The sequence below is a fragment of the Cinclus cinclus genome, chromosome 19, assembly GCF_963662255.1.
Source record: "Cinclus cinclus chromosome 19, bCinCin1.1, whole genome shotgun sequence".
Taxonomy (NCBI): domain Eukaryota; kingdom Metazoa; phylum Chordata; class Aves; order Passeriformes; family Cinclidae; genus Cinclus; species Cinclus cinclus.
In genome coordinates, this window is record NC_085064.1 from 1,526,301 (window position 1) to 1,548,022 (window position 21,722).

Below are 21,722 nucleotides of genomic sequence, written 5' to 3' on the forward strand. Positions count from 1 at the left end.
TTTCCCTTTCTTTTTCCTCCCAGCCCTAAATGCTTTCTTGCTGGCTTCTTTGCACTTCATGTGCCAGGCTTGTTGCTTAAGTTTCAGCTAGGAAGTTGTAGCAGTTTCTTAGGGATAGGAAGTGTCTGGCTGCTGTAGGTGATGAAATCAGTGGCTGGAATTAGCCAAATAAACTCTTGGAAAGCTGGCTGGCTCCATTGGAGTGAAGTACTTTCATTAGTTGTGAGTATGAGTGTGTGCCATTTTACTTGGTCTGACATGAAAACATCAGGTGTCCTGATGAACTAACAGAGTTTGAAAGAAGAAGCAAAACCATTGCTCTGCCATGGAAGTTTTCTCTGGTTACACATTTTTTGGCAGTTTCGTCTTCTGTTTGAGGCTGGTTTTGTGCCCTCTTGCTGTGTCTCTACCAGAGGCTGTATCCTGTAGTGAGGAACCAGAAGAAATGTCTGAAATTGGGCTGGTGCTGGAGCTGAGCTCTTACGTGAGACACTGCGTATTTGGGCAGTGCAGTCTGTATTCGTGATACATGCCTTTAAAACTCTTCTCAAGATTGCACTCGGCAGTAATAATTTGTCAGAACTGGTAGTCTCTTTTGAACAGAGCCTGAGTGGAGTTTTCTTTACAGGCATGTGGTCAAATCTCTGAGCACGTGATCTCTTTGTTCCTGAGCTGCATCTTGAGATGCTAATAAAGCTCTGGTATCATTCATTTAAGGTGCAGAGTTTGATCTCTGCTTTCTAGATCCCATTATGACTGAGGTGGATGCAAAGAGCTCTCTTGTGCTGAACGTATGGACTGGCTATAGGAGGTTATTTGTCAGTGCAATTGCAAGCTGAATGAGCCCATGTCCTATCAGGTGTCTGTCACCAATTTCAGGTTTTCTTTATGGAATCCCGCTGGCTCGCTGATGATCCTTCTTCAGCTGTGATGAGCTAATCTTTCCCTGACATTGCAATCACAGTTCTGGAAAGGTCTGCAGAGCAGTGTCTTGCCTTTGGTAGCTGCTGTACCTGACATAGACACATATATAGCCAGATCATTGTCCTGTCTCACTTTATCATTCTGGATGGAATTAAGGCTGATGAGTCCTAGAATGTCCCTACTGGCTTTACTTTGCCATTTGCAGCATAACCATCGTTAGTACAGGATGTGGTTATTTGCAACATCAGGCGATAATGAACGGGTGATACATGGCTGGCTTGGATTGCTGTGTACGGGGGGTGCTGCAGTGGCACCGGGCTTGCAGCCTGTCTGCTGTCACGTGGGCATCTCGTGGTGTGCCTTTAGCCCCCCTGTGTCAGCTCTGGGGCTGCTCTTGGGTACTGAGGCTGTGCCGCAGCACCCACACACTGTGAGGGCATGGCACAGGGCTCATCACCTGTATAGAGCACATCACCTGTACAGAGCACATCACCTGCACCACCTGCTGCCCATGCTCATGCACACACAGCACACCTGCCTTCCATGGCACAACTTTGAGAGCTGTCTGAACAGTCTTCAGCTTTGGCTTCTTGGGCTTGGTGATCTTCTGGTTGGTTTTTTCCCCTCCTCTTAGAATCTGTGAAATCTTTGCTTGTGTGAGGGTTCTCACTGTTGACCTAGTTTGACCCCTGCCTTTGACCCTTGTCTTTATTACCTTCTTCTGTCAAGCACTCACGTGCTGCCTTCAAAGCACTGTTATCCAGGTGCACACTCCTGCAGCAGTGGGAGTAGTTGGATTTCCATGGCTTCTCTGAGCTCCTGTGTCTTTCCAGAAGCATCCTTCGTGCCTCTGTCTCTTCCTCCATGTCCTTCTTTTGACTGAGCTGTCTTCTGTCCCATATATTTTAGTCCTTCATACTCACTCTGAAAGTTCCTGCCATAACCAGTGAGCTGAGGAGAAGTGATTTCCTTAAAACATGAGGGATCATGGTGAAAATTTTTACAGTGTAACTAAACAAAATTGAGATGTATCTTTTAATTTGTATTATGGCTTCTTAAAACAAAACAGTTGGTTTCCTGAAACTCTAGAACAGTCTGAAATAAGCCCTGGAGTCCTTTTCCTTTCCAGTTGCTGTCTTTAGTAGTTTTAAGCATTATTTTAGAATGTAACAGAATTCCAATTTAAAAATGGGTCTGGCAGCAGATCAGATGTGGGCTGAAACTTTTCAGCTTTTTCAGGGGTCATGAGATGCAGCACTGCCCTGATGAACTTCATTATGCTGGATGAATATAAAATAGTTATGTAAAGGGAGATTTGCAAAGACATAAAGAAAAGACACCTATTTTTCAGTGCATCTGGGAATCTTAAATCTTAATCTTATATTTTAAAGTTTTTTCTTTTGTGTTAAGATTGCAGATTAAATGTGTACGTTTTTTCTGTGATCCAATCTTGAACTAGATATGAGTTGTCTGTAACATTACAGATAAATCAGATTCCTCACTGAGTCATATCGTGCACACATTTAGAGCCTTTGCAGTGCAGTGTTTTAGCCTCTCTTAGGCACTGACAGTTGGAAAGGGGTTTAATGGATATTTAAGGTGTTGATGGATCAAGGCCTAAATTTTAATTGTTGGAAGCAACAAGTTTAGGAGTTGATGAGTTTTTCAGGACAAGTTGTTGTAACTGTTTCATGTGCAAACAAGACCATTCATTTCACACCATATCTGTGGTTCCGCGGGTGTCCCCGTGTGTATAATGTCATTTGTCAGTAAAAGCAGAGCTGATTAGTTTTATAATTTACAGTTAACCAGACCTGTCAGGAAAATGGTCTTATTGTCCAGCTTGTCTTTTTTATCCTGAAACTGTGGCTGGGGGTGGAACGGTGTGTGCACCTCGGGGAGGTCAGCGAGGGTGGAAAGCACTAATGCATTCTGAGCTGCAAAGCTCACGCTTGACCTCGGTGATTAAAGTTTTTTCTGTCATCCAGCACCCGTTGAGCCTGAATTGTCTCTTAAGAAGTCAAAGGGTCTCATAAAGCTAATGAACAAACTCAGTCATTAGTACTTTGGGAAGGAAGTGTGCTGCCACTGCTGGTGCCCCAGCTGCAGGGTGTGCGTTGCTGGGGGCGCGGGAGGAGCGGCTGGAGGTGCACCAGGGCACCGCCGCCTCCCCTGGGCAGGCTGAGCTCATCCCACGGTGTCCATGCTCTGCTCTGGCCAGGGGGAAATTCTGCATTCTTGTAGGTGGTAGGAAGGGCTGCTTGTTTCCTCTGAAGGGGTTTTTAAATGAGGATTAAACAAAAGCCAAACCTTTCTTGGGTGAATGTCTGTGCTGGTGAACTCACCTGCACTTCTCTTTACCCATTCCTCCTAGCTCTTTTCACTCCGATTTCTCTGACATGGAAAAAAATGTTTTTCAGGGATCCTTTGTTATGTTCCAGTATCTGAAGTTAATGGGAAAGCCTTTTTCATACTGGTCAAGTAGATGGCAGCTGTTAGTCATTTAAATGCAGTAAAACCTTCCAGACAGTGCACACCTTGGCTTTGGAGTCAGAACCTTTGTCATGTGTGTCCTGGAGGCTGGCACAAGTGTCTTACATACACACACACACACCAGCCTTTATACCATTTATTCTGATGAGAGCAAAGCCACAGCAAAGAAGAAAAAAGTGTTTTTTCACACTCACACTTCTTGCCTGGAAATTATGTAGTGATTTTGGCTTTCCCTGTAAAAAGACTAAATCAAAACAGGTTATTATTTTTAAAATAAATTACCCCAAAACTGTAACTATCACTTGAGAAACCTGCTTTTCTTTTTCCAAATCCATGGAAGTTCACTGGCTCGAGCAAGGGGTGACAGAAACTCCCCTAGAAAGTGACTTCTTCCCTCTGTAAGGAGACCCATCCTGTGCTTTAACAGACACTTGCAATTGATCTTTGTCCTCAGTCTTTTTTGCAGCCCTGTTTTCTTGATTTTACACAGCCAGTGGTAAATGAGATTACCAATTTAAAGCTTTCAGAAATAGAATTATATCATCCTTTTAAAGGGGGTGCTTTAAGACTTTCTGTTATCTAATGTTAATTTTGAATACTCAACAGATGAAGAGTCCAAATATATTTTAGTATAAGCATCCATAATAATTGCACATCAGTATAATTTAGTCCTTCTTTATTAGTTGTTTTTAATTCAGTAAATGTATTTTCTTGCTATGGTGTGTATCTGTAGAAGTGTGGAAGGAATTGGTACCTTTATGGCAGATACACAGCAGACTTCAGCATTACCATAACTCATTAAAATCAGATTAAATCAGGAGTTGCAAAAAAACTTCTGTCTTTTGCTAACAAGATTGTGAAAAGGGGAAATTCCACTCCTCCAATATGAGTTTTTCAAAGCTGTGGAGAGAATAGAGTGGACATTCCTGGCCTGCTTGTGCTGGCTCTGATGAGGCAGATAAGCAGAATATACAGGATTCACACAACCATGTGTCATATTTTGGAGACAGTAAATAATACTAGTTTTTTGAATGTTTGAATGATCGAAAGTTCGTCAGCTTTAGCAAAATGTGTGTAAAGCCACTCTGGGCTTTTTTGATCTGCAGTTTTCCAGCCTGTTTTTCCATCCTGTGGTTGGGACCTGCAAATAAAGTACAGTGTACTGAGTGCTAGGTAAGGCCTATGGTCCTTACCTGTTTACTTTGGAAGGGAGGGAGGTCAGGTGCAGGCAGTGGATTCGGAGGGACTCAGTCAGGGCTGTTTGAGTGTTTAATGCTCTGATTCCCCAGGGTGAGCCCATCACTTTCTGTGAGGAAGCGTTCGTGTCGCACCGCTCGTCTGTGATGAGGCAGTTCCTGCAGAACGCCATCCAGCTCCAGCTCTTCAAGCAGGTACTGCCTCCAGTCATCCGTGGGGAAGCACATTCTGGGACAACTCACCTGGGCTCTGGGGGGCTGTTCTGTATCCCTTGATCCTGTAGTGCAGCACCTCAATTCCTGCTTGCTGGCTTCTCTCACACTCAGGTGCTGAGGCTTTCTGTGTATTGAGAGGTGGATGGGTTTTCCCACTAATGGTCTCCGAGATCAAGGGTTTTTCTTATCTTGGCACACCAGGACCCAAGATATCTCCTGCAAACTTTGTCCAGGAAGCATATTACTGTTGAACATAGAACTACTGCTTTAGAGCAGCTGAAAACATGGATGTGTAGCCAAACATGAATGCTGGTTTTTAGCAGAGCCACACACCTTTGGGCAGTGGTCAGCATTGTGCCAGTTGGGGTGGTATTTTCATTCTGAGACTCTACCCAATGCAAACACAGAGGTCATTCCAGCTAATGAAGGATAAAGTATTTCTGGAAAGATGAAAAATGGGATGGTTGATGTGTTTCTGTCTTTTAATGCTGATGCAGTTCATTGATGGGCGTCTGGATCTGCTGAACTCTGGGGAGGGCTTCAGTGACGTGTTTGAAGAGGAGATAAATATGGGAGAATATGCAGGTAAGAAATATTTTCAGGGAATTTAAGACACTTTTGTTGGTTTATGGGTTACCATTTGTGGGTTATCACGATGTAATTGGTCACTGCTTCTAGCTAAATAACTGAGGCTTAGTGGCAGCCTGAAATGCCTTAAGATTTTGTTCTTTCCTCTGACAGGAACTTTGAGTAATGTATTGTAGTCTGAATAATGCCTGTTCAGTCTTAAAAAACCTCAGTAAAAAAACAAAGTACAACTGAAAGAGTTCTTGCATTGGAGGAAAAATCTTAGCTTTACCTGGAACCACCTCAGATTTCTTTTAGTGAACTTAAAAACATTGGTGTTCTCAAATGTCTGAGACAACACAGAGAAAACAGGAAAGTGTAAATCTCTCATCAGTGTTATGTTTTCTCCTGAATGAAAAGGCTGGCTGTCCCGTTCTGTCCGTGCTCCAGGACCACTAAGTGCCAACACTTCACATTTTGAGCCTGTTTTCTATTCAGCAGAGGGTTACAATTTGTTTGTTTGTGTGTTTGGTTCTCTGTAGGTAGCGACAAACTGTACCACCAGTGGCTGTCCACAGTGAGGGTAAGCACACGAGATCCTGCCAGACACCCTGAACTGGGGTTGGCCCGTTGAAGATTTTCATGTAGTGACAGACACAGTAAATCTTAAAGCTATTTACATCTGATTGCATATAATCAAATTTAATCTCTGGAAATGTAATTCTGCGCTGAAAATAGGAAATACAATATTAGCCAGGGTTTAATCCTTGGATTTTGCCCTTCTCCTGTGTTTCTCAGTAAGGTGCTGTGCAGCAATAGTCAGTGGGGTGTGGCAGGGGTGTAAAACACCTACCAGATGAACAGATCATTGCAGTGGATGTAGCACTGGCTCATCACTTTCATTATATTCATCACATGAAATTCAGCTGTTGTAGAATTAATGTTTGTGACTGGAGCTAGATTTCATTTTCCCATAGTTTATCCCTTTATCAACTACTTGTGCCTTAAAAAGGCACCACGTGTGGGATAAACAGGACTATGGGATGAGGGAAAGGACAAGAGCAAAGTGAAAACAGAGCTCACCTCTTCAGATTGAACTGTCCTGAGGTGGGGTCTCTGGCTCAGACACTGAGTGTTGCTCGGGATACTTGTGTCTTAAACTTGGTTAGGATTTCAGTGGAAGGTACAGGACACCCCTGAGGTGAGTGGAAGCACAGACACAGTTTGTGAGACATGTAAGACAAGGGCTCTTGGGAGGCACCCATATTGTCCCTTGGACAAGTGCTGTATTAAACAGAACTGGGCAAAACCAGAGCCACATTCAGTGTGGTTTTCCTTGGATCTTTTTCTTTAAATCTGACCTTTTCATACTCAGCTCTGCTAATAAGGATAGTTAATGCTCTGTTATTTTAACTTAAGAATGGTGCATTTTAGATTGCTGTTTGCTTTAAAGAGCTTTGATAACATTTCTTCCCTTGTTACTGTAATTACAGAAAGGAAGTGGAGCCATTTTAAACACAGTAAAGACCAAGGCTAACCCTGCCATGAAGACTGTCTATAAGTTTGTAAGTATGGAGTACTGGTTTACTACTGAGATAAGAGTCTAATTACAAGTCTGTTTTAACCTTTCAAATGAGACTCAAGACTTACATCCATTTTTCTTGGACTCACAAAATTACTCAAAATATACATTCATTCAAATTTCAAATTTAAATGAAAAAGTCGTTTTGAAATTTAAACTCAATTGAAATGCAAAGGACAATGGTAACTTGTGATTTCTTTTGAAAGTACAGATGATAAATTCCATTTATTACACAGAACTCTTTCTGGGAAATAGTGCCTGTGTGCTCTGCTAGGCAGCTCTACCATCTCATCATTGCTCTGTTGGAAATCATTGTTACCTCAGCTTTCCCTGCTTGCAGCTTCATCGAAAGAAGAGAATCCTCTCATTTTCCAAATTGTTTCCATCTTTTCTAAATGTCAATTAATTTTCCCTAGAGATTTCTTATACCTGCTTATTTAGAGCCCAACTCACTGAGTTATTCTTTAAATGGAAGTGTTTTCAGTGCTGTTAACAAACAGCTGGTGTGTTGCTGTGCTATCGTGTGTGGCTGCCAGCTCCACTCTGCCAGATCAAACAGCACAGAAACAAATGAGGATTTCTTATATGCTCAGTTTTGGGAAATAATGCTAAAAAAGCACTGAGATAACCATTCAAACTTTGGATTTTTCCTGCCTTCCTTCAGCCTGAGAGAGAGGAGTAGGATGAGATTGTCTTTACTAAATGGAGCTGGCATCCAGAGCACTGCAATGAGAGCTTGCAGGCTCACTGCCAGCGTGGAAGAGCAGAAGTTTATAGCAAAGATAAATACATACTGGGGAGCACTGAGGCTGTGGAATGCAAAAAGAAGAAAGATGTCTGTGGCTTCAAAACAGGAAAAACAAATTTTTACAACAAAGATGGAGTGGTGTTTCTTGTTTATTTGGGGTCTTTTTAGCTTTCTTTTTGTTTTAATGTGTTTTCAGTATCCTGTTACATTTTTTATTGCCATTTTTATTAACTGAAAACAAACTTAGTCACTGCTGGAAATAGAAGGGAATTTTAACTGAAATTAATTTTTCATGCAGGCAAAAGATCATGCAAAAATGGGAATAAAAGAAGTGAAAAACCGCTTGAAGCAAAAGGTACTTGAAGTTCTTATTCAAAATGTATAAGCATCACGTCTGAAATCCTTAGCCACTGAAAGCATGATGTGATCAATAGGAAGCTGTTTGATACAGTGTTGTTAGCACACTTCAAAATGCATTACCAGCTGTCCTGGATTTTTCACACTTATAAATATTCACAGACAAAAAAAAAATTGTCTTGAAATACATGAAAGCTCTGACTTAAACCCACAAAAGCCAGAAAACTGAGTGTTCTGCTTGGAGTGGTCCTGCTCCTGTCCTTTGTGCTGGGGCAGTGTGTGAGGGGACTGCACGTGGACTGGGAGCACTTCCCTACAGTTCTGGCAGTGAACTTCTTGCAAATGGCAAATTATTGTTATTTTTGCAGTAATCAGTCAGGAAAAATAGCTTCATGGTTCTCTGCCATTACAAAGGAGATTTCTGCATTTTTTGAATGTCTGCTGCAAAGTTCAGACAGGAAGGAATATTAGAGTTGGTGTCCATTGCCAGTTGGAATTATTGCAGGAAAAAATACTCAAACTGTTTGTTGTTTCCCAGATCTGTGTGTGTGTTCATAAACAACACAATTCCCAACTGCTCCGCGGTGTCTGAGGGATGTGTTGTCCAATCCCCACCACTCCTTTAAACCACAGGTGCTGGCACACTGGCACACACCTCATGAGCAGAGGGCTAACTGCCCTGGCTTATTGCAGATATTCCCTTTTTTCTGTGCATCAGAGCTCTCAGAGCCATGGAGAAAGCCAGGCAGCTGACCTGCTGGGAGAGCTGAAGTTCTCATTCAGAAATTTGTATTCAATTTGTTGCATAGGAGTTTGCGTGGTTTTTTTTAAATCTGTGCTCTCTCTGTAGATTTCTTCTCTAAATTTCTAGACCATCCTCTCAAGTTAGGGCTACAAATGGCTGGTGGGCAGACAGAAATGCACCTGAGCCTGTCACCAGGCTGTTCCTCCAAAGAGGTTTCTGTGTGGCTGGGCTGCCAGGCGAGGAATTGCCTGTGTGCATTCCAACTGCTGCTCCCTCTCTGAGCACTGCAGACACTGCTGCAGAATCTCAGGGAGCATCAAGTTGCTTCGGATCCTTCTATGTTATTCTATTTTATTACTCTACATTATATATGACCACTGTAGGTATAATTTGAAAACAATAGAAACATGAAGCAGTTTTCCTGTACATGGATTTCTTTGTCATTCCATGTGTTTCACTTCTGGACATAACCTCCCTAAACAATAAAATCTTTGGCCTTCTCATGTGTTTCTAAAGCAGTTGGAGCTGTGTAACGTGACCAGATTTTTTCCTGCATTTTAAATGCTAATAGAAATATGTGCTGTTGTGTGACATTTTGTATACAAGGCTGAGAAAAGCCTCATTCAGTCATTGCTTTGTTTTATTATTATTATTGTTTTCCTGGTCTGTCAAGCAGCAAGCATCTCTTTAAAAAACACACATAACATTTACAGCTAAATGGCCCAATTTTGTTTTACCTTCCTTCTGTGGTGTATCTGTAAGTGAGATTCTTAAACATGATTGTTCAACATAGGCTTTCACAAGAGCTTCAAAGGTAGCTGTGAGTAGTTGACACACACTGCTCTACCTCTCCTTCCTTTATTATTCTCTCCATTTCTATCCCATTCTCTTCTCCGTGTCAATGCAGGTAGGAAGGTTACTAAAATTAGGGATTGCTCTGTTAAAAGTGATAAAAATAACAAACATTGTTTTGGTCACCCTCATTTTTAATCTAAATGTCTGTGTTGCTCCATTATGGATCTGTTATGCACCAGTCTATTAATGCATCCTCCCGGGTTTTTATGTAAGAGCTTTGTATTTATCCTGTGTTTCCTCACTAGTATGTGTGAGTGTTAACTGTCTGACATTCTGGTACCATTAAGTGCTTTTTGCCAAATTTGGGATGCTAGTCTTTCATCTTCTAAGAGTAACCTATGGTTATTTTTAAACTGAACTTACTATCCACTGCATTTTAACATGCTATTTTCCATTATTAATATAGAAAGTATGCAGGCCCCTAGTAAGGAAAAGTCAAATATAAACATCTCTTTTCCAGTTTTTGCTGCCAAATCTGAGCAGCTTCTGTACAAGATAGAATTTAAAAATGCAATAAAGCTGGAGGTTCTGCTTCCTCCAACTCTGCATAGCAATGGTGACCTCTTAAATATAATCAAGAGCCCATTTTGCCCTTGGTCTGCTCCAGTCTTGGGTTTGAATTGCAAATGAGAAATGCAGGATTGACCTGTTGAGAGGTCACTGTGGTGTGTGTAAGGTCCTGCTTTAATATGATAGTGGAGATTGAATGGTGCTCTATTTCCATCCCTTGTTCATTTGTGGTGCAGTATTTCAAAGCAACAGAAATAGTTTCCAGAGGATTCTTATGAGTGAGAGCAAATAATTGTTAATAGATACAGCCTGGTAGCTTTATTTTATATCTGATACAGTTTTTCTTTTCTTTTTTTCCTCATTTTTCTTTTTCATTTCCTTTTTTTTTTTTTTTTTTTTTTTTGCAAAGGCTGCCTTTTTCCATCTCACAAACGGACTGTGGTGGTCAAGTCCCTCAGTTAGTGGCTCATTTGAAGCCTAACTGCATAGAATTAGGAAGAAGGAGGAATATGAATGGTACCATCCTCAACTTTCAGTCAGGAGAATGGAACTTACTGAAAGCTCTGGCTAAGACAATTTATATAAATGGTTGGGCACTTGGCATTAATATATTCAACATTATTTTAGTTACTAGAGCCTTGGGTGGCTCTAGTTAATGCCTGGTATTCTAGAAACAACTCATTTAGAGCATTATAGCACAACCTGCACAGTAGCTCAAGACATTCAGAATGTGTTTTGCTCCTCTCTAGTCAGTGTTTGCAGTCCATTACAAAATTCAAGGTCAGATTTCACTGTTTCTTTAACTCAAATGTGTTTTCATTGAAGATAGAAAACAAACTTTTGTGAAGCAGATTTTGCTTTGATGAGTGAAGCTGTATTGATGATGTGTTTGCCTTCTGGGGATGTTGAAAAAATAGAAAGGAATCCAATAATTTAATTCTTATATTAAGCAGTTTTTTAAAAATGTATTATGGTTTCATTGGAAGTCTGTGCATCAAACACAGTGGAAGTAGGCTTTAGGAGCATGTTATCTTTTATATGCAATTATATCATCAGAGAAGTAGAGGCAATCTATAGCAGTAAAAGCTCAAGGATTTGCAGTGATCATTACACGTCTGAGGGGATTTTGCTTAATGGCTTAATCTCTCTATCTTTTATCTCCTCCCATTCCCCTCATGTCCAAACTGTTGTGTCCTTTTTCAGGTTTTTGGGGGTTTGCCTGGGAAGGTGCTTTGCTTTCCTTGCCTCCACTGGCGGTGTGCTGCCCTGGGTGGAGGCACAGCCCCAGGCAGGCCCGGGAGCAGCCCCTGCTCAGCTGGGCTGGCCCTGGGGGTGCTGGAGCTATGGCAGCTCCAGGCGCCTTCCGTGTGGCTCCACCCCACAGAAATATGGAAATGGGGTTTGTGTTTAGTGTCACTGCAGGCGGTGGTGCTGCCATAGGCTGTGTGAGTCCAGAGCCGAGGGGATCCCTTGGGGGTCGGTGCTGGCTGGAGCTGCAGTAGGAGTTTGACAGACACTCGGGTTTCTTGTCAATGCCTTGTTTTGGGGCTCTTTGGTACTAATTCGGAGCACTTTGTTGTACCTTTTCAAGACAAGGTGGCATTGTGCAGCTGAAGGGCGGGAGGGAAGAAAAAGTTTTTCTCTCTAGTTTGACCTTAACAAGTTGTTAATGCCCCGTGATCCTTGCACCGTACTGGGGAACCACTGCTCTACCAGCTGGATCTAAAGAGGGGTCTCAGCTTCTCTGTGGAGCAGACAAAGCCCCTTAGAAAGTCCATCCAGCTTTTTGTTTCATTTGACCTAAACACATTAGGTCAGTGTGTGTCCAAAGGAACCATTTCTAATTGGCCATCAGCTTACACGGCTCATTATTGTACCTGAGCGAGCTGGGGCTCGCGGCCGTGTCAGAGGTCAGGAATCAAAGCCCTGCCGGTGGCAGCAGCCACCCTCAGGTCAGCCTTGCAGAGCTGCAGCCTGTGCAGCCTTGTCTCCATATTTACCCAGCATTATTTCCTTGGCATTGTTGCAGAGATGTAAGGTTTGGGGCCCACTGCGTTACAGACTGTTTCTCAACTCACTTTCAAACTCTTTGCTCCTTCTCTGATTCCTGGTGTCTGCAGCCCTTTGTCTTGTTCTAAACCTGTGTTACACACCCTATGCCTGCCCTTGCTGAGTCCTCTCACCTGGGCTGGTGGGTCACTTCACTTGTGGAGATGAGAACTAACGTCAAAGCAAAGAAAAAGTGCTCTGCCAGACAGCCCTTGGTGTTGTACCCTCTCCTGGAGGCACATTCAGTGCACACAGATTCCAAGATGAAATGCAAAGCTAACTAAGCTCTGAGTTCCATCTCTCCTTGCCACTTCCACCAGTAATTGTTGTGCTATGGATAATTCTGTGCAGTACGTTAATGGAATTACTGTGTCCATTTAGGTTTACAATAAGCAGAGTGCCCTGTCCCTTGGCTTCTATTGAATTCATTACTAAAATAGAAAATCTGAGCTGTGTTTTTTTTCCTCCACATGCCCTTCCTGGCTTTTGCGTGTTCAAGTCATTTTACTGAATGTCCTGTTTGCACTGCTGGTACTGGGAGGAGAGAGGGGTTGTATACAAGCTCTGATGGATGAAATGTTTGATTCTAATAATGTTTTCTTTTCTGTACTTTGGTGTGTTTTTCCCCTAACATCCAAATTGTTAGTCAGCATTATCCTGTAGTGTCTCCTCTGTGCACCTTCCCCTCACTCAGGAGTGTTCTGGCCATGCTATTCACCTTTTCCTACCACACAGGACATTGCTGAGAACGGCTGCTCAGCAGCGCCGGAGGAGCCCCTGCCAAGGACAGCACCATCACCACTGGCTGAGAAGAAGGACCCGAAATTAAGAGAGGACAGAAGACCAATCACAGTACATTTTGGTCAGGTAGGTCTTAGTGGAAAGTTGTTCTCAGTCATGTGAATCAGTAAAAATAGTTCAGAGAAAAGTCATGATGAGTATGCCAAACACTTCATTACCTTTAGTCACTGCACTATGCTATTTTAGTTTTATTTCTCTTGTATCTGTTTAAAGGGGGTTTCAAAACCTGATTTTTCCGGGGTTTGCTGATTCGTTTTGTTCAAACCATGATTTTGAGGAAAATAAACCATAAGTGAATGGGGGGGGGGGAAGGGTTGAAGCTTAAATATTGTAGCAATTTTATAAACTCTTTTGCAGCTGTTTTACATGCAAGGTGCTGCAGCCCTCAGGACTGAGGGTGTAGAATTTAATACATCCCCTGTTGTCTAGCCAGATCATTAGTGTCAATATTAAACATCCAACTATTAAAGCATTTGAACATTCTCTGAAAATTAAATGCGATGAACTAAGATGGAAAAATCAATTAATAGCTTGTTAGTGTGTTCTGTATTCAGTATTGACAGCTGAGCTGTTCACGTTAGTTACTTGTGTAATGTTTCTTTTGATATGTCTGCAAAACAGAGAGTTTGAGGGGGATTTGAAGAGTGGCTATTTAGAAAATGTTGTAGTTGCTGTGATTTTCATGGAAAAACATCCAGTATTTATTATCAGTTTGCCAGTGTTTCCCTATTAAGTATAGACTGACTGAAAAAAATAACATGATTTGTGTTCACAGTTCTCTTTTCTTCTGCTGTATCTATTCTTTACACTGTTCTGACCAGAAAACAGGAGGGGATATCTGATTTCTTCTAAGGAAGCAAAGTGTAATTTTAAAGGAATTGTAAAACATGCTAAAATGAGGAGCAAACCAGTTTTAGAGAAGTGTCTATGAATAGAAACCAGTTGGTGTGGCTGCACTGAGTGTTCAGGTATTAGATGGGGCTGTCCAAGGTCTGATCAGTGCTCAGAGCAATATTGTCTGCATCATCTCAGAATTAGATTTATTTTTTCAGTACTTTCACCAGTGTGCTAAATGTAAGTTATTGGAGACTTTTTAAAAATCATTCTCTACCAATTAAGTACTTTCAAGAGGAATGCAGCCATCTAGCTCCAGCAGGGACATGTTACATTTCATTTGAAGCAGTCAGAAATCAGATAATGTCACAATTTGTTTTCAGTTTTTCCTTTAGATTTTTGTGAACAATGGATGGTTCAAACATGATGGTAGACTAATGAAATATATATTTGAGTGGTAAGTGTAAATTCGTGAGGTTTTTTAACAGCCACTTTCCGATTTTTTAATGATCACTTTTCTGTGTCGGAAGAAGCACACAGCAGCTTTCCTGACCCCTGGTTGTGGGGAGAGGCTCTCTGGTTAAATGCTTATTGCTGTCATCACATTACAAATGTTGGTTTCCAAAAACCCGTCTGACTTAGCAGTTGTTGGGCTGTCTGACTCACAGCCTTCATCCTGGCACGGGTCTGCTTCTCCTGATAGCCCAGTGCCAAAACAAAAATGAAGTCATACGTTCATTCAAAAGGAAAAGATGTTCAGGTTTATGAAATATAGATTAAGGCTTTGGGGAGGAAAAAAGCAGCAACATTTACTGTAAAAATGGGAGATGGCTTCTAACTCGTGATTAAAGGCAGAGATTTTAATGTCACTTTTAACTCTGTCTAGAGTACAGAAGGTGGGGACAATTAAAAAGGCGCAAGAACTCTGAAATAAGGGCCGTTTGTGCATTCACAGCTCTTCTAAACTGAAGAGGATGAAAGAGGCTTTTTTCTCATTGTCAGGGGCTCTCTCGGAGTGCAGCATTGTGCGGCTGGCAGCGCGGTTTAAAATGCATGCATGCGCTGGGGTCAGGGCCCGGCTCGGGGCGGCCGGGCAGGGAGCGCGGCCGCAGCGCTGCAGCAGCGCTCCGCCGCCGCGCGGCCTTTAATTGAGACGTGCTGTCAAAGTGACAAACACATTTGCATACAGTCTATTTATTTTCCTCGGAAAGGTCTGCAGTCTGCTGTTGGTTGAACATTCTTAATCAGCTCGCTGTAAGTGAGCCGGCAGCGAGCTGTCCTGTGCTGGGTGCTTCTCTTCATTACATGACAGATTAGCTAAAGGGGGATGGGCTAGCGAGCCAGCAACAACCTTTAATTTTAACTCATTATCTCTCACCCCAGAGTGAGGGAGTTGCTGGCTTTTCCAAACACAGTTGTGTATCTGCAGTTGTTAGGCTACAAAAAATATCAGTAAAATATCTTGAAATGCCTGTGAAAGCACAGCCCCTCTGCTGAGGACTCACCAAAATTTGGCAGTAATTAGCTGACTGGGGGAGATTCTGTATGTCCTGGCTCATCTTGGTGAGTGGTGATCAGCCATCACTGGAGAGCCTTGTTTATTATGGAATTGTTTTAATGATGCTTTCTGTAATACTAAGACATTGTGGGAAAGCTCCCCTTGATGGTGAAAAGAAGGATTTTAGCCAGATAGCCTGGGGCAGTGTAGTAAAGATCTAAACAGAGTGTTCTTAGTAAGACACCACCGTGGGAGGGTGGGACCACTGCTTTTCCTGGGTGGGACTTTCCATGCTTTAGCCAGGATGTACCTTTGTTATTGATCCCAAATACAGCTGCTGTCAATCACCACGGGCTCTGGGACAATGCAACTGTACTCAACAAGTAGCACGAGCAGTGCAGGCAGCTCAGGCTTTCATGGGTGGGGATAAGAGGGAACAAATCTCAAGCCAAGGCCAAGACTCAGATGGAAGGTTTGTAGTACTGAGTAGTTCTCTTTGTCTGGGGAAAGAGTAAGGTGAATTATTATGGAAGATCCAGTGCTACAGAGAACATCTCTTGTGGTGCTGGGCTGATGGTTAGACTTGATAATCTTGCCAGTCTTTTTCAACCTTTATGATTCTGTGAATGTCCTATTACATGCTTTCTTCTGGTTTTTATCTTAACAGCAGACCAAAATGTCCTTAATGTGTCAAACACAAGCTGTATATTCAGCTTCCAGAGCTGTCCTTGGGATCCTTCCCAGTGTGCCAGGCAGGGCAGGAACTGGGAGCCCAGTATGCCCTGACCAGGGCAGAGTGGGACACTAATGCAAGTGATTTGTGACTTGGGGGTTTGGGCTCTTGTTTCCATGCCCACACTTGTACTTTTTAGCTAGAACACATGTGTCTATGCTGTCTTTGAGCTGTTTGGAGAATAAACACTACACAGTGTCATGGTGACTGTTCTGAACAGGTTCCTTGTCCAAGCAAGCAGCTGTTTGGGGCTACTTTGGCAGGACCCACAGAGTTCATACAGGATTGGTACCTGTGCCCAGTCTTCCCACCAGCCTGGGAGGGATGGTGTGAGCACACAGGGTGAGCCCAAAGGCTTCAAAAGCAAAGCCACACTTAGGAATGTTCTTCCTTAGAAGCTTTCCCACAGTCAGTAGCACCCATGATTTAGTACAATTAAACCAGCAAATGATAAGCTGCCAGAAACATCACTTGTTGGGAAGGGGAATCATTTCATTAGAAGCAAGTGATCCTGGCAGTTCTGTACAGCTCTCTAATTGTGTCTGTTATAATTAGAATGCCTTTTGTCAGCTTAGCTGGGTTTATGTTTTCTGTGGCTTGTTTTTATTTACCAGCAAATATGATATTTAATTCCATTTGTGTACCAAAAGGTGTAAAGCTTAAGAAAATACAAAAGACTCTTCCACATGTATCTTTAGTAGAGAGATTCAATCATGTTCTGCTGTTGATGCAAACTACAGAGAATCAGTGCTCTGGGGACTAATGTAAATAGCTATGAAACAAATGGAAAATGTACTGAAGCAGCTTGTCTGACTGTGGAAAGGCTTCTCTGGGCTCTCTCCCTGGCTCATTCTGACTCATGTTAAACTCTTGCAGGACACAGCATGGAAATTTCCATCTTATTTGCTATTGTGAATCCTTTTGCCGTAAATGAACGTGTTCATTTCTCCTAGTCACAGTGTGCACTTGGACACACAGAACAAACAACTCTGCTTTGTAGGGCAGTGCTCTCCTTCCAGGAGATTAAACGGCATTAAGAGGTCAGGGGGAAGATGGGGAGAACACCAGCCAGCTACATTCCAGGAATGCAGAACTGGATCGCTGAGGCCAGAGGCAGCAGAGGAGGGATTATCTCCAGGGTAAAAGGGATGAAGTAGGGAAGGGAGGAAGGCTCCTTTGCCAGACCCTGTGACTCCCTTCACACCCAGGTGCATCGGAACAATAGCAGATTCCTCTGGATCACAGCAGGCATTGTGTGGCACTGAGGTAGAAACCAAAGGGGAAAGGGGAAAACAAGTTCATTTGCTAATATTCATGTAACTGTATGCTCTGGCTGCAGAGCCAGCTCCTCCTCTGGCCACTCGGAGCTGGTGGACAATAGTAGGACCTTCATTAAGAAAATGAGCCTCCCTTCTACTCTTCCCCACCGATGAGCAACGTGGGTTCCCATTTCCTTTCCCTGGAGCCACATGGGGTTTCCTCCCTCTCTCCGTTTGTTTCTGGATTTAGAAAAAGTGTCAGTTCTTCCAAATGATTTTGTCTTCAGAAAGCATATCTTCTACCCTTGTTTGTTCTCACTCCTTTCTTTGCCTGTTCCTTTCAAGAAGGAATTCAATGTTGCTCAGTAAAAGTCACCTCACAAGAAAGACAATTGCCTTGGCCCAAAAGCACTTGTCCATCTAATGTCTGCTTGAGACCACTCAAATGTCCCATCAGGTTTTCAGGGGCAGTGTTCTTAGTCAGAGGAGTAAAACCAGTGTCAGTGGACAAGACCGATGCACTGGATTGAAATTGTGCTTTGTGGTGTGCAGGATTAGCAGCGATGGCAATCCACGGGGTGGGAGTTAGGGAATGCCTGCACTAGCCTGTGCCATGGCATGCAGGAATTCATGCTTTGCAGTGAGACTGTGGCCCCAGTCTGCATCCAGCACATGTGTTCAGCCATGAACAAGCACATTGCAGACTATGGCTCTCAGTGTTTGCCAGCTGTGTGGGTGTTTGAAGCAGTCTCACGCAGGATGTTGGAAGCACCGTGTGCCCTGTGCACGTGGTGTCAGGCGCTGCTGTGGCTGCACGGGAGGGGAGCGCTGCAGAGCCGACCTGCCGGGCCGTGACAGCCTCAGCAGCTGTAACGTGTCTGCAGAGCCTCCTCGTTAGTCCTGTTCTGCTGAGGAACCCACAGATATCTCAGAGAGGATCTTGGGCCATCACTGCTGCCATGTGGAAGGAGAGTTGTGCTTTATAAATAATACATACCTCGAAAATAAATACATCAGTACATGCAAGGCTACCCAAATCACCTAGATTGACAACTTGAGGAGAGCTCACAGTGTCTTACGGATGACTTGCTTCTCTATCAGTGTAGATCAGCATCCAGAAGCTTCTTATGTATTACTTATGAAGTTGGTATGTGCAGTTAGGCCAGAATTGTCTGAATTGACCTCTGGGCCACTGGATTAAACCAGGAGATTAAAGAGAAATAGTATGTGAAACGTATAATTCTTCTAAATGCTGACCCCACTGTGACTGTTGGTTTGGCCAGGCACTTTTTAGATTTTCCCTTCAGAGCTGGGCTGATGAATAGCACATAAAACAGTTGTGAGTGCCAGGCTGCTGGCAGAGGGTCTGTGTCCTTCTGTGGGTGTGTGAGGGACAGTGTTCCCCCATTTATGCAGCCTGGCTTGGTGAATGATGAAGTCGAAGCAAATAGTCATTGCTGGTTTTTCTTTTCTTTTTTTTTTTCTGTGCAAGTATTCCATTTGGTAGAGAGAAATAGCTGTTAAGAGATAATAAGGGATATGTCCATTTTCCAGCATTTTAAAACACGTAGGTTCCATGATCTCTTTGATTTGAATTCCATCATCAGGACCACAGAAAGCCAATGTAAAGCTGGCAAAATGACCAGTTAAAAAAGAAAACGCACACAAACCACTGTGGCTTTTTTCTTTAAATTTTATATTGCATTGCTGGATTTTCTAGTATTTTAAGTGAAAAATATATGTAGTTAGTTCCATGTTGACAATGTCCTTGAGGATTTGACAGTGAGATTTTCCAGCAGTTGCTCTTCGTTAGAATCCTGGTGGTGTTTAATAAGGCAGCCAAACTGCTGGCACCTCGGGCTCGTGTTTGTTCTCCGAGGGCTCGGGGCTGCTGCAGTAAGCACATCGACCAGGGCTGATCATTACAAGGGCGTACGCCACCATGAATAAAAATGTCACACGTTCTCCCATCTCACAGTGGTACAAAATGTCAGTCCTGTCAAACAGACATTGCAAGTAGCACTGAGCAGTCAGTACAAATTGGGAAGCGGAATATTCCCCCAGCTTTCTGATATTCTTCATCTGAAGCAGAAGAAAAGCAGTTGTTAACCTATTAGCTGTGATTTTAAACTCTGCTGAGGTAGTAGATGGATAGGCTTTAACACATGGGGATAAATATATTCCTGGGGTCTGGGATTTTTTGCAACACGTCTGTCCATCCATGTATGTTGAGGAATAGACAGAATGAAAACTACAGAAAAGTGAACCTCAGTTTGGGAGAAGTCCTCTGGACAAGTTATCATCTCAGTGAGATTCTCTTTCAACCTCTTGCCTCTTTACCTGTATGAATAGTTGTTCAAAAGCCCTCCTTGCTGGTTTGCTGTAATCCAGAAAGGATTCTGTAATCCAGAAACTGCTTCAATGAGTTAAGGGAGTTTTCCTTCATGGCCCTGTCATTCTGCAGCAGCGTCACAGAGAGCTGGCGTTTTATTCTCCTTCTGGACAAATGAAGGTTGTGCTGCTTCAAGGTGAGGCCCATGGTGTGGTGCAGAGTCCATAGGATGTGCTCCTTCCTAGTACCAGGAACATCCCTGTGTGTTCACCATACCCATACAGGATTGAGGAGTGGATATTGTCAGTGCAGGATTCTGCTGTTGCTGCTGGGCCCAGAAAAAAATGTGATGCAAAAAGTTAAGTGCAAAGTGGTGCCAAAATATATCAAAGAAGTAACAAGAAATTACACTAAGTCACCAGTGGTTGCCCGAGGGGACAAGAAGAACAGGTAGAAGGGCTGCAGTGTTCCGTGTCACAGTGAGCATTTCAAAGAAATGGGCTCAAAGTCCATTCTTTGTGTAGAAATTTCTTTGGTTTTTCTGACACCTTCTCAGAACACAAAGCTGGTGTGTGTTTCGAGTAGTGAATTGTTACAAATGAATCCCCTGCCCAAACAGTGGTGAGTGCTGGAGCAAATTGCCAAGGAAGGCCCAGAGAGGAGCAGGGATGGCAAAGCTCTGCAGGACCAGAGCAGAGCAGGTGGAAAAGGGATCAGCAGAACCCTGGCCTGCTCCTGCCTTGTGTAGTCACTGTCTGCAGCACGGTCCTTCCTTATCCAGGGCCTCACTACACAGGAACAAAATGGAATCATGCGTGAGGCTTCTTTGAACCAGAATGACTCTAAATTGAATGAAATGTTTTGTGTTCTGTAGGCACCTGTTTGCTGTGGGAAGAGGTTCCTAATGCACATAGCTCAGTGTGCAGTGGCTTTCAGACTGTGGTCTGCAGCACCTGGGCTCTGTGCCAGGTAAACAAGAGGCTATTGACAGGCATCTCCTTTGGAAAATGTCAGGACTCCTCAAACTGCACAGTGTCAGATAATACCAGTTTAATGGTTCAGGGGTGGTTTATGTTTTTTTAGAACTGAGTGCAGGTATGGATGGGAAGAGGTTGATGGTTGATGTTCAGCCGCTCAGCAGACAAAGTGACAATGGAGCACTAAGTGGTCACAGTCTCAGATTTTACTGATACCACCTTCTGTGGCTTTTACTGCTGGTTTTCGTAGGACAGGGACTTTCCTGTCCTGGAGGTGGGTTGTGATCAGAAGTCTTGACAGGTCTTCAAGCACAGATACCATCACTTTCCTCCTATGAACATCACAGAACAGCAGTGCTACTTCGGCCATGGCCTGTCTAAGGCTCCACGTAGAAAAATAGATCCATGTCATTCTCAAAATTCTTCCTTTTTTTGGTAATTGCAGACAAAAGAAATAAAATGCCATTCAGTTCTACAGCCCAGGAGTTCATTGTTTAAGGCATGTGTTTTTAGAATAGCATCAGTTATGAACAATAATAATCCACAGTGGTGTTCTCATGGTTTTGGGATTTTGGCTTTAGGCATTGCTGCATTTTTGCCAGACTTGTTCTACCTTCCCAATCTACAAATGTGGCTTGAAGAATGAGGCATCCCTTAAAACATGGAGATTATTTTTATCACAGGACCCAGCAGATTTCCGTTGAAGTATTTCAGAGTGTAAATTAAAAATATATGCTGTAAAGCATACACTGTTCCTGTCATCCCAGTTTGTGAGCTGTACATATGGGAGCATGTAAAAAGCAGAGTGTGCTGTGCAGGGATCTGGGTGGATAATAAAACAGCTGCCTCGTAGATTCTGTCTGCTTTCTCTACTGAATCTTTTTAGGTACCAGACATTTTTCAGTGTTGTTATTTTCTTCCTTTTTTTTATATAATTGAGTGTTCAGTTGAGGTCCAGCATGCTCTCCCAAAGTCAGCACTTCAGGTCTCCTGCAGCCTGGTGTGTGTGAGCCTGATTTCATCCAGCACAAGGCATCTCTGTCCCG

The 21,722-nt window shown here is 43.0% G+C and overlaps 1 protein-coding gene across 8 annotated transcripts in view; it reads left to right on the forward strand.

Annotated features, from left to right (window-relative positions):
* The window catches only part of DENND1A (DENN domain containing 1A), a 152,478-nt gene that overhangs the window by 113,231 nt on the left and 17,525 nt on the right, over positions 1–21,722 (forward strand). For 7 of the 8 annotated variants that reach the window (XM_062505519.1, XM_062505520.1, XM_062505521.1 and 4 more), the window contains 6 exons: positions 4,707–4,808; positions 5,327–5,414; positions 5,939–5,979; positions 6,890–6,961; positions 8,025–8,081; positions 12,978–13,109. In XM_062505519.1, the coding sequence (XP_062361503.1) occupies positions 4,707–4,808; positions 5,327–5,414; positions 5,939–5,979; positions 6,890–6,961; positions 8,025–8,081; positions 12,978–13,109 (492 nt within the window). The remainder of the gene's footprint in view (positions 1–4,706; positions 4,809–5,326; positions 5,415–5,938; positions 5,980–6,889; positions 6,962–8,024; positions 8,082–12,977; positions 13,110–21,722) is intronic. The other variant, XM_062505524.1, reaches the window with a different exon arrangement.